The 11771-nt window shown below is 51.1% G+C and overlaps 1 protein-coding gene across 1 annotated transcript; it reads left to right on the forward strand.

Annotated features, from left to right (window-relative positions):
• The first annotated feature begins 7819 nt into the window (after window positions 1-7819).
• On the forward strand, window positions 7820-10590 carry HDHD3 (haloacid dehalogenase like hydrolase domain containing 3). The gene is made up of 2 exons (XM_082618937.1): window positions 7820-7943; window positions 9543-10590. Exon 2 carries the CDS (start codon window positions 9718-9720, stop codon window positions 10471-10473), a length of 756 nt encoding a protein of 251 aa, XP_082475063.1. The 5' UTR covers window positions 7820-7943; window positions 9543-9717; the 3' UTR covers window positions 10474-10590.
• Window positions 10591-11771: the final 1181 nt, after the last annotated feature.

Raw genomic sequence — 11771 nt, forward strand, 5'->3', positions numbered from 1 at the left:
GTACGCAGGCCTCTCACTGCTGTGGCCTCTCCCGTTGCGGAGCACAGGCTCCGGACGCACAGGCTCAGCGGCCATGGCTCACGGGCCCAGCCGCTCCGCGGCATGTGGGATCTTCCCGGACCGGGGCACGAACCCGTGTCCCCTGCATCGGCAGGCAGACTCTCAACCACTGCGCCACCAGGGAAGCCCAGAAGAGGTATTTTTTGAGAAGGTCTGCTTTGTGCCCACACACAGTGCTGGGTCCTGGGAGTATAGCAGGACAGACCTCAGCTTGTCTCTGAGTGGAATCTATACAAGGAGAACAGGGGTGACAGAAAACAACAAGAAAACAGACGAATAAGGCAGTTATACATTGTAATAGTGCTTCTAGGGAAAGAAAGAGTCTGAGACAGAGAATAACAGATGATGGGCCTCACTTGAGAAGCCCTCCATGAGGCTGAGGGACAGGGAAAGACCCTTACAGAGGGCAGAGGGAAGCAGACACCAGAAGCTGCGAGAATGACGGAGTATACAGGCTCCTGCGGTGGGAGGGGTTTGGCAGGGCCGCTGGGAGCCAGATGAGGAAGAGGAAGGTGGGCTGCAGGACTGGAGGTTGGAAAGGTAGATCCTGCACCTTGTAGGAAACTTGGGTTCTATTTTGCATCTGATAGAAAGCCATCTGAAGGATCTTAACCAGGACTTATATGTGTTCCAATTTCCCCCATTCTGCTCCTGTGAAAAAAATGGAGGGGTGAGCCAGAAAAAGCCTGGTCGGGAGACTGTTGGTGACCCCCTGGAGCAATGACAGTGGCCTGGACCAGGGTGGTGGCAGTGGAGAGAGAAGGAAGCAGGATATATTCAGAATACATTCTGGAGATAGAATAAGAAGATTTTGCTGATGCTTTCACATCATGGGAATGGGAGGCAACAGAGATGCCTTCATGGGTTTCTGGCTTGGGCAGCTGGTTTCCATTCATTCTGAGGGTGACGCGACGTAATGTTTCCCCCCAGTGAATGTTCAGGCCCAGCTAAGGAGGCGCCAGTTTGCAAATCCACCTGCCTGTCTGCAAAGTGACAGAATCCCAACTCTAGAGTCAAAGCAAGGTTAGTTTGGATGTTATAAAATTTGGAATTATATGAGTCAGAAGCAGCTCCCCTCTGACTGCTGCTAGTTTTCCCCAGAGCTGTGGCCAACTTAACCGAAGACCTGATCTCATTCTGTCCTCAGGCTTTGGGACTTGAAGAGTCACCTAGAGGCCCGAAACGTTCATGGGAGATCAGCCATTGATGGGTCTCAGGGCTTGGGCCACACCAGAGCCTTCCGCCACTTTAGTTTCTTGGCTTCCTGGCCCCTGGCCCCTGAGCTCATTTCTGGTTAGTGTGGAAGGGAACATCCTTCAAGGCCATCCTACATTCATCACTGCCAAGCACAGATGGGGGCCTGGCTCTGTTCTAGGCACATGGAGATGGGAGATAGACACTGCCCTTTAGGTACAAACAGCCCTCAGGGAGCACATAACTGTGTCTAGAGCCCCCAGAGGTAGACTTTGAGTGGAGTGATGATGAGTCTCCTTGAGGAGAACCAAGAGGCGGACCTATTACCAATGACGTGACAGGTGCTGTGAAGGCCACACCTGGCCTGACCTGGTTTGAAGATCAGAAAATACTTCCCTGAGGGTCTGATATTTAAACCTAGACCTGGAGAGTGAGCAACCAAGCTGAGACATGTTTAGGGAAGGGCATTCCCGGCAGAGGGAACCCTGGGGCTAAAATGAGCTGGAAGGCTGGGGTGGCTGGAACACAGGGGAGGATGGGGAAGAGAGGCCTGAACTGAGCAGAGAGACACCAGGGCCAGACCGTGCAGGGGTTCAGAAGCCATGCTGAAGGAAGATGGAGAGCCTTCTTATTATTCCCAGAGAAAGGGAAGCCATTTGAAGGCTTTTAGTCAGGGGAATGACTGGCTCTTGATTTGCATTTTATAAAAGCATTTTGACAGCACTGTGGCAAAGTGCAAGTAAGAAATGTGGCCTAGACTGAGCGGTGACAGTGGGGATGGAGAAGGGAATGGATTTAGAAGGTAGATTCGATGTCAAGGACGAACTTGGCTTGAGCTCCTGGGTGGCTGATAGGCCATTTACTGAGGTGGGAAGGCTTGGAAGGGGAATCCTAAATTTAGCTTGGGTTTGCAATGAGGAAGCTCTATCGACAGAGTTTATGTGACTCTCCCAAGGCCACTCAACAAGTTTGTGGCAGAACTGGGTCTAGAACCCCAGTCACCAAAAACAGCAGAGCTGGGATTTGAACTCACAAGGCCTCTACCCTTACCCCCTGTGCCATACCACCTCCTAATAAACTAACAAAATTATGGCCCTAACATTATGCTATTAGTAGTTCCAGTAATGGGGTTGCCTTCAGGCATCATGGTCTATGTGAGTGGCACCCTCTGGAGTCAGGACTCGGCACCTGAGGTACCAGCCTACTGTCTGCTCCACCCCCACCCCGCTATGCTTTGTCTACAAAGGCAGTAATGACCAGGCAGGCAGCTGGAGGGATCTGGGTAGTCCTGGGAGGCCTGGCTCCTCCACAGTCCCCGTCTCCTGCTGTGTGCCTTCTTCTTGCTAGTCGTAATTTTATCTTTGGGCAGAGAACTCAGTTTTTAACAATCAACAAGGCATTTTGTTAGATTTCCAGGCATCTGGTGAGCATTAAGGGCCTCTCTCAACAAGATTTGATTTTTTTATTTCCCGCTCAGATGTGCCAGCGTGGACGGTAGCTTGTCTCTGTGGGACATCCTGAAGGCCACCACAAATAGCCAACACATTCCATCATCCTCACTTTTTGTTTCACTAAGATCCCTAAAACTGGGCTTCCCTGGTGGCGCAGTGGTTGAGAATCCACCTGCCAATGCAGGGGACACCGGTTCGAGCCCTGGTCCAGGAAGATCCCACATGCTGCGGAGCAACTAAGCCCGTGCGCCTCAACTACTGAGCCTGCGCTCTAGAGCCCTTGAGCCACAACTACTGAGCCCGCATGCCACAACCACTGAAGCCCGCGTGCCCTAGAGCCTGTGCTCCACCACAAGAGAAGCCACCACAATGAGTAGCCCGCGCACCACAACGAAGAGTAGCCCCCACTTGCCGCAACTAGAGAAAGCCCGTGCGCAGCAACGAAGACCCAGAGCAGTCAAAAATAAATAAATAAATAAATAAATTTATTTAAAAAAAAAAGGTCCCTAAAACTACCTCAGTGGGCCTATGGTTGAGGGTCCCCCAAAACAACAGGCATTTTAACCAAACATTTTACTACCAATTTCCCAACTAGGGAAGGGGGAGTCCTGACCTATTATATGCCCCATGTGGACTCTGCCAGCCAATTCCACATATCAGGGCCTGTGGCTTACAACACCCCATATTCTGCATTGTTCTGGGTACTCTTGGTTGCCAGCGACAGAAACTTAATTCAGTAACAAAAAAGGAAGTAATTGGTTTCCATAATTGGGCTGTAATAGGTCAAGTGTAGCTGGATCTAGGGTCAAAGGCTCTCATGGAGACCTCTGTCCCTTCCTAGCTCTCATATGTGTTTGCCTCAGCTTGGCTTTATTCTAAAATGGGCTTTTCCCACTTGACAGCAACATGATCCTTAGATGGTCCTTAATCCCAGAGAAAGACAGATCCTTTCTATCCCATTATTCACATAGCAAATCTCTGGAGGTCTCTGATTGGCCCCGCTCAGGTCACATAACCAGCCTCTCCGTTCAGTCCCTATAAACAATGGAATGGGAGATGCGGCACCATGATTGACAAGGTCTCCCTCCTTACACAGAAGGCTGGTGGGATCTCAGAGCTTTTGCACCTGTGGTCGTCCCCTTTGCCTGGAATGCTTTCCCCCCAAATCTGTATGGCTGTTTCCTTTTCATTGTTAAGATCTTGGTTTAAGTGTCACGTCCTCAAAGAAACCTGCCCTGACACCCAATTTAAAGTCATTCCCCCGTCACTCTGTGTTAGTCAGGATTCAAGTGTAGTAATTATAACAAAAGCCAAAATAACCGTAACTTAAGATGGAAATACGTTTCTCTCTAAGTAGTCCAGGCTATGTCAGCTATATGGGGTGGTGGGTCACGGTTCCTGCCTCCTTCTGTCATCCTTAACACATCTCGGCTTCTATCTCGTGATCATAGATGGTGGGTCCAGTTCCCACCATCAGGTCCTCTTTTCAGTCAGCAGAAAGAGGAGAAGGGCAAATGGAGGGCATGACGCTTCTTTACAAGGGTCCAACCTGAAAGTTGTACACACCATTCTGCCCTTGTCTGAACTTAGTCACAGGGTCACACCTAGTTGTGTAAGGGAGGCTGGAAAACAGCCTGGTGGGGCAGCCCTGTGCTCAGCTAAAACTCAGGGGTTCAATTACTAAGGTAGATGGAGAGAATGGATATGCGGGCAAATGGCCATTCCCAACACATGGAGTTTCTTGTAATCACGGAAACAGTGCTCAGGCTATCAAAGTAAAGAGGTCCTTAGAGACCATCTAAGTAACCACTCTAATTCTATAGATGAGAGACAGACTCAGAAAAGGGACTTGTCCAAATTCACACAAGTCAGTGGCAGACCAAGGCTGGATTCAGGTCTCCTAACTCCAAGCCCAGTGCTCAAAAGTCTGGGAGGGATGGCAAGGGGTAGAGGTGAGGGATTGCTTTTAGAGGGACTTTCTCCTTTTATGTATTACCTTAGCTAGAAGTGCATTTTTAGATTCATGTATTATATCTAACAAGGATATATTCGTGTGTTATTCATGTAAATTAAGTGAAAACTTGGCCAATACACGTGAAAAGGTATTATCTTCACTAGTCAACGGAGAAATTAAAATTAAAACCGTAATGAGATACCACCATACATCTATCAGAATGCCAAAAATTAAAAAAAAATAGACAATGCCAATTTTTAAAAAATTAATTAATTTATTTTTGGCTGCATTGGGTCTTCGTTGCTGTGCACAGAAGTTGTGGTGAGCGGGGGCTACTCTTCATTGTGGTGCACAGGCTTCTCATTGCGGTGGCTTCTCTTGTTGTGGAGCACGGGCTCTGGGTGCGTGGGCTTCAGTAGTTGTGGCACGCGGGTTCAGTAGTTGTGGCTCGCGGGCTCTAGAGCACAGGCTCAGTAGTTGTGGTGCACGGACTTAGTTGCTCCGCGGCACATGGGATCTTCCCGGACCAGGGCTCGAATCCGTGTCCCCTACATTGGCAGGCGGATTCTTAGCTACTGTGCCACCAGGGAGGCCCAACAATGCCAATTTTTGAGACTGTGGAGCAAGTGGAATCTCACACGACTGGTACAACCACTTCAGAAAACTTGCCCCATCTACTGAAACTGGACATACACATATGTATAGCCTAGTGATTCCACATCTAGGGATTTACCCAACAGAAATGCGTACACATGTGACCAAAAGATGTGTTCAAGAATGTCCATAGCAACATTTTCTAATATTTGTAATAACCAAAAACTGGAGATAACCCAAATGCCCATCAACAATAAAATGTGGGGTATTCATATAATGGAATATCACAGGAAGGAGAATGAATGACCTGTAACTACTCAAAGCAACATGGATGAATCTTACAACTAAAATTTTGAGCAAAGGAAGCAAGACAAAAGAGTGCATGCTGTATTCCATTTAGATACAGTTCAAAGACAAGTATAACCATGAATTTAGAAGTCAGCGTAGTGGTTCCCCTTCATGGGAATAAGTGACTTGGAGAGGACAGGGACACCAGGGTTCTGGAGATATTCTCTTTCTTGGTCTTGGTACTGACTGCATAGGTATGTTCACTTTGTAAAAATTCAAGGACATATACACTTCTTTGCACTTTTCTCTATGTATATTTTATAAAAGTTTTTTAAAAAAGTAAATGAAATTTGATTTTTTTTCTTTTTTTTTTTGGCCATGCCACGCAGCTTGCAGGATCTTCCCTGACCAGGGATTGAAGCCACACCCTTGGCAAGCATGGAGTCCTAACCACTGGACCACCAGGGAATTCCCTAAATGAAATTTTAGAGAGAGAGAGATGTGTGTCTGGTGGGCCCAGCCTGGGTTTACTTAGTGCTTTTGGATGAGAATCTCAAGGAAAAAGCCCTCATGTAAGAAGCTTGGTTTCTCAAAGAGAAATAACCTAAGGCAGCAGCCAGTATTGTGACATGCCAGGTCCCTCCAGGAGCAATCACCGGGCCAGAGTCCACACAGGGTAGATCAAAGGATGAAACCCTCTAGGAATTTGTCATCTGCCTTAGGAAGGAAACTATACCCAGGAAGTGGATCCATTTTTGAACTGACGAATCAAAAAGAAGCTTGTTTCAAAATAGCAGGACCTCTCATTGGCTTTTCTGTGACATGCAAGCCTCCCTTTTCTCAGCTGAAAAAGTTACTCAGAAAAAGAGAAAGGCCCGGAGTCAGGCTCTCCCTTGCCAGCCAAGGTCTGAGACTCTCACCTTTGTGTTTCCTCACAGGCCTGAGCCCAGTGAGGGTGAGGCAGTTCTGAATGAAATTAACAGACCAGCCTTGGCATATAGGAGGATGTTTTGTTTTTATTAAAAAAAAACGGGGGGGGGGGTGGAGGGAAGGAAGAAAGAAAATTGCATGCATATTTGTGTGCTCCTAGAAAAATGTCTGATAGCATAACAACCAAAACTGCAGCAATCCCTGGGAGGTGGTTGGGAAATGGTGAGGCCATTGCCCTTGCTCAGCTGTACTTGTCCTTAAGCTTCACCTGGCTGCCATTCAGATCTTTTGCTCCTCCCCTAACTGGTTCATCCAAAGAGGCCCCCTCCCCTCCGTCACTGCTCATGAAACCACTGTTTTCTACCTCTATAGCTCTTACCACTTCTGAAATCTTGATTTTTGTCTGCCATGCCATGTTGCATGAAGGCAGGAACCCCGTCTTATTTCTCGCTATATACTCCGTGAAGAACAGGGTCAGGCACAGAGTAGATGTTCAATAAGCAGTTAGTGAATGAATGAGGTTGGGCTTTTGCTTTTCACTTTGTACACTTTGTATTTTCAAACATTTTTGAGATGAACAGGACAACTTTTTTTTTCATCAAAAGAAAAAAAAAATCAGTAGGTTACTGCAGAGGACTCTACCCTCAGCAACTTGTCTTGGGTTAAGACAGGTTTCGGGGCTTCCCTGGTGGCGCAGTAGTTGAGAATCTGCCTGCTAATGCAGGGGATACGGGTTCGAGCCCTGGTCTGGGAGGACCCCACATGCCGCGGAGCAACTAGGCCTGTGAGCCACAACTACTGAGCCTGCGCGACTGGAGCTTGTGCTCCGCAGCAAGAGAGGCCGCGATAGTGAGAGGCCCGCGCACCGCGATGAAGAGTGGCTGGCCCCCGCTTGCCACAACTAGAGAAAGCCCTCGCACAGAAACGAAGACCCAACACAGGAAAAATAAATAAATTAATTAATAAACTCCTACCCTCAACATCTTCTTTAAAAAAAAAAAAGGTTTCCACCTGAAAGCAATTCCCTCTTAGTACCGACGGGGCACTCAGACCAGAGAGGGGCAGCGCCTTGCCCAAGTTAACCCAGCACTCAGCAAGCGAGACCAGGACCCAAATTCCCGCCTCCCAAATCAGGCTGGTTACCTCCGGGGAGTGGGGGGCGTGGGGGGCGGTGTCCGGATCCTTGGGAGGAGGAGTTCCGGGTTGAGGAAGGTGAAGCTGCAGCGGGAGCGAGCGGAGAGGACAGAAAGGAGAAGTGGAGGGGGCGGGGCGGGGCGATGCGGAAGGGGCGGGGCGATGCGGAGGAGGCAGGCGGAGGAGGCAGGCGGAGGAGGCAGGCGGAGGAGGCAGGCGGAGGAGGCAGGCGGAGGGCTGGGACACGGGAGAAGAGGGGCGCCGCCGAGGTTCTGCGCCCTTTCCTGAGCGGGCGTGCGGCTGCGGCTTCCTTCTTGACCGACTTCCCCGCTAGGCAGGTGGGTCGTGTGCCCCGGGGACTGGCGCGGGAGGTTCCGCTGCATACCGCAGGGGTAGAGATGTCGCTCTAGCAGAAGGCTACCTGGACTTTGGCGCCACCGAACCCTGGAGGTGGGGAGGGAGGGTGAGCACTTCAGGCCTGCAGCCAGAGGCCCCAGCTTCGGCTTCCAGAACTGGAAAACGCTGTGGGCCCTGTGTTCTAGTCTTAGCTATGCCAGTGGCTCCCTGCGTGACTCTGGAGGAGTTCCCGCCCCTCTCTGGGCCTCCGTCTACCTGTCTGCAAAATGAGAGGGTCTTTGGACGGGTCTCCCTAAGTTCCAGACTGACAAATTCATTTCCCTGACAAACTTCCTCTAGGGCTTGTCCCCAGATTCACCAGCCAAGTCCGTCCCTCAGCAACAACTTGGCAGCACTTTGAACTCTGGCCCCTCAGGTGTTAGCTGAACAGGTTGCATGTCTGTAATCAGTTCCGTCTGGGGCAAGAAGCTGCGTCCAGCCTCTAGACTTTAGGCTGAGGGATTTGTTTTCTGTGCACTGGGTCAGTAATCCTTCACTGGCTCTCCACCCAGGCAGGCGTCATCATCTGGGGCTGAGAGAGGCTTTAAGACAGGTAGGAACAGGCTGCTCTGTCCTGCCTTTTGTCCTGGGCTGTACAGGTTCACTAAAATAAGATTTTTTTTTTTTTTTAAATCCAAGTACGTCTAAGCAGTGGAAGGGAGTACTGGTAGGAACAGGCTGCTCTGTCCTGCCTTTTGTCCTCGGCTGTACAGGTTCACTAAAATCAGATTTTTTTTTTTTTTTTTTAAATCCAAGTACGCCTAAGCAGTGGAAGGGAGTACTGGCCAGAGAATGTGGAGGTTTGGGTTCTAGTCCTGGCTGTGCCGCTGGCTGGCTGTGACCTTAGGCAAATATCTGCCCCTCTCTCGCTCAGTCTTTCCCAGCTGAACAGTCAAGGGGTGGGTCAGATGGTCTGCAAAGACTCTGCTGTCTTTCACATTCCGAACAATAGTAATAGCAGTCATAATAATTGTTTCCTTAGCTGACCTACGAGGCCCTGGCTGAGCTGGCCCCTATCTACCCAAAGCACCAGACTCCTTGCCCTGCCTCAGGGCCTTTGCACTTGCTGTTTCCAGTGCCAGGAATATTTAATCACCTCCATTTCCTGAATAGGCTTTCTCAGATCTCCACTGAAATGTCACTTGCTTAGGAAGTTCCCTGACAACAAAGACTAAATCGGGTTTCTGGATTGATATCCTTCCTCATGGTACATGCTGTCTTCGTTATGCTTAAGTATTCATGTAGTTCTTTGTCTGATAGCTGTACCCCCTGTTCTTTAATGCCTGTGCATGCCATGAGGCCTAGAAATCTGTCCCTTTCCCAACATCTAGCACATAATAGGTGGAGTGAACAGATAATCTCATTTAGTCCAACAGTCTTATGAGGTTGAGTCACTGTGCTCTTCTTACACATGAAGAGACTGGGCTTCAGAGAGTGACACTCTTAGGGTCACACAGTGAGTTGGCAGTGTCAGAATTTGAACCCAGTCTGTCTCGGACTCCGAGGCCTGAACTTCCACCTCACTTGCCCTCACACTCCAGGATCTTCTGCTGTGAAGACGTTACCTAAGTGCCAGCAGATCTGACCCACGAAGCCTGGAAAGAGAAGACCATCAGGTTGTTGGGCGCGGTGCCGTCCAGCTCCACCTCCCCTAGAGGCCCCCGGACCTGAGGCAGAGGTGGAAGTGGGGTGGCCTGGCTCCCCTCCTGCAGACCCATGGCGCGTCGGCTCCAGTTAAAACTGCTGACGTGGGACGTGAAGGACACGCTGCTCAGGCTCCGCCACCCCGTGGGGGAGGAATATGCCGCCAAGGCCCGGGCCCATGGGCTGGAGGTGGAGGCCGCGGCCCTGGGACAGGCCTTCGGGCGGGCGTACAGGGCTCAGAGCCACAGCTTCCCCAGCTATGGCCTGAGCCGCGGCCTCACCTCCCGCCAGTGGTGGCTGGATGTGGTCCTGCAGACCTTCCACCAGGCAGGCGTTCGGGATGCCCAGGCTGTGGCCCCCATCGCTGAGCAGTTGTACGAGGACTTCAGCAGTTCCCGCACCTGGCAGGTGTTGGAGGGGGCTGAGGCCACCCTGAGGGGGTGCCGAAAACGAGGTCTGAGGCTGGCAGTGGTCTCCAACTTTGACCGACGACTGGAGGACATCCTGGCGGGTCTTGGTCTGCAGGAACACTTCGAGTTTGTGCTGACCTCCGAGGCTGCCGGCTGGCCCAAGCCCGATCCCCGCATTTTCCATGAGGCCTTGCGCCTTGCTCAGGTGGAACCGGCAGTGGCAGCCCACATTGGGGACAGTTACCACTGTGATTACAAGGGAGCACGGGCCGTAGGTATGCACAGCTTCCTGGTGGCTGGCCCTGAGCCTTTGGACCCTGCGGTCAAGGATTCTGTACCCCAAGAACACGTCCTCCCTTCACTGTCCCATCTCCTGCCTGCCCTTGACTGCCTGGAGGGCTCACCCCCAGGGCTTTGAGTCTGGCGAGGGAAGCAGTCGGGCCCAACAGACACTGGAGACAGGGAGCCCCTTCCTTCCCTGAGATCTGGCCTTCACCCCTCCCCCTGCAGCCTCCATAATGCATTCGGACTATAAAGCAGTGAATGCGGGGCATTCAACCCTGCGCCACTAACCAGCTCCTGGTCTCTGAGATGCTTCATTCCTCACACCTGTGTCCATTTTCTACCACGAGTCCCCCTCACCACCAACAAGATTCATGAGGGCCCAACTAGCTTCAAAACCCAACACTTTCAAACTTTCTTTTTAGCAGCAGGGCCTTTTGTCATGGGAGAGCTTATGTGGAGCCCCAACATGCAAAACAGGAAAAATGAGAAACTGCTAGGGTTGAAGCAGAGGTCCTGGGGCCCTTCATTCAGGCCCTGAAGCCTCTGCGACTCTCCCCTGAGAAGCCTGAGATCAGAGCTTAGTACCTGCGGGTACTGGAGTTCTCATTTAGGCGTGTCTGACTCCGAAGCCCATTGGCTTGACTGCGAGGTTAGAAGTAGAATGGGATCCATGTCACACAAGACATAATGCAGTGGGGATCCAGGGAGAATAGAGAAGGTGTCCTAAGGATGGCGGTCTTGAAGGGCACCCCAGTCATAGGAATACCTTGGGGGTGGGAAAGCACAGGGAACGGGGACTGGAGCACGAGGTGGCAGGAGTGCAGGGAATATGGGGGGAATCACTGGAGACTGAAGTAGGTTGGGCTTTTAAAATTCCATGTCTCTTCCTGCCTTTCCCCCTTCACACGCCTCTCTAGGTCGTATCTCCTGGACACCTGTGCCTTGCCTAGTGCCAGGCACAGGGGGTACCACAGGTAAAAAGCACACAAACAGGCATACACAGTGTATGTTCTGGTGCCAACAGGCGGGGAGGGCTCTGGAGTGGACCCTGAGCTGGGGGTGGCCCGTAGATGGGCAGAGGGATAAGAGGGGCATTCCTGGCAGTGGACCCACAAACTGTGGACTGAAGACTGCTGTGGGGAGTTAGACTGGTGGTTGGGGGAGCATGGCCTGGGGGCCTTTGGGTGCCAAGTGGAAGAAGTTGGCTTTGACCCAGGTTTGAGCAGAGACTGTGCCCAGGCAAAGGCAGGGAAGCTCTTCTCAGTCTTGGCCAAACCTCTTGTGGGTCTGTCTTCCTTGGGCTTGGTGCTGAGGCCGGGTGACCCAACATTAATTCCCAACTGTCAGGCAGTGAGGAGATGGGTCATGAGCTGTGGTTTCAGAGCTGCAAGGGCCTCAGAAGTCAAGTCAACTGAAAAAGTTGATTTGATC

Source organism: Mesoplodon mirus (genome assembly GCF_964341445.2).
Source record: "Mesoplodon mirus genome assembly, chromosome: 1".
Lineage (NCBI taxonomy): Eukaryota > Metazoa > Chordata > Mammalia > Artiodactyla > Ziphiidae > Mesoplodon > Mesoplodon mirus.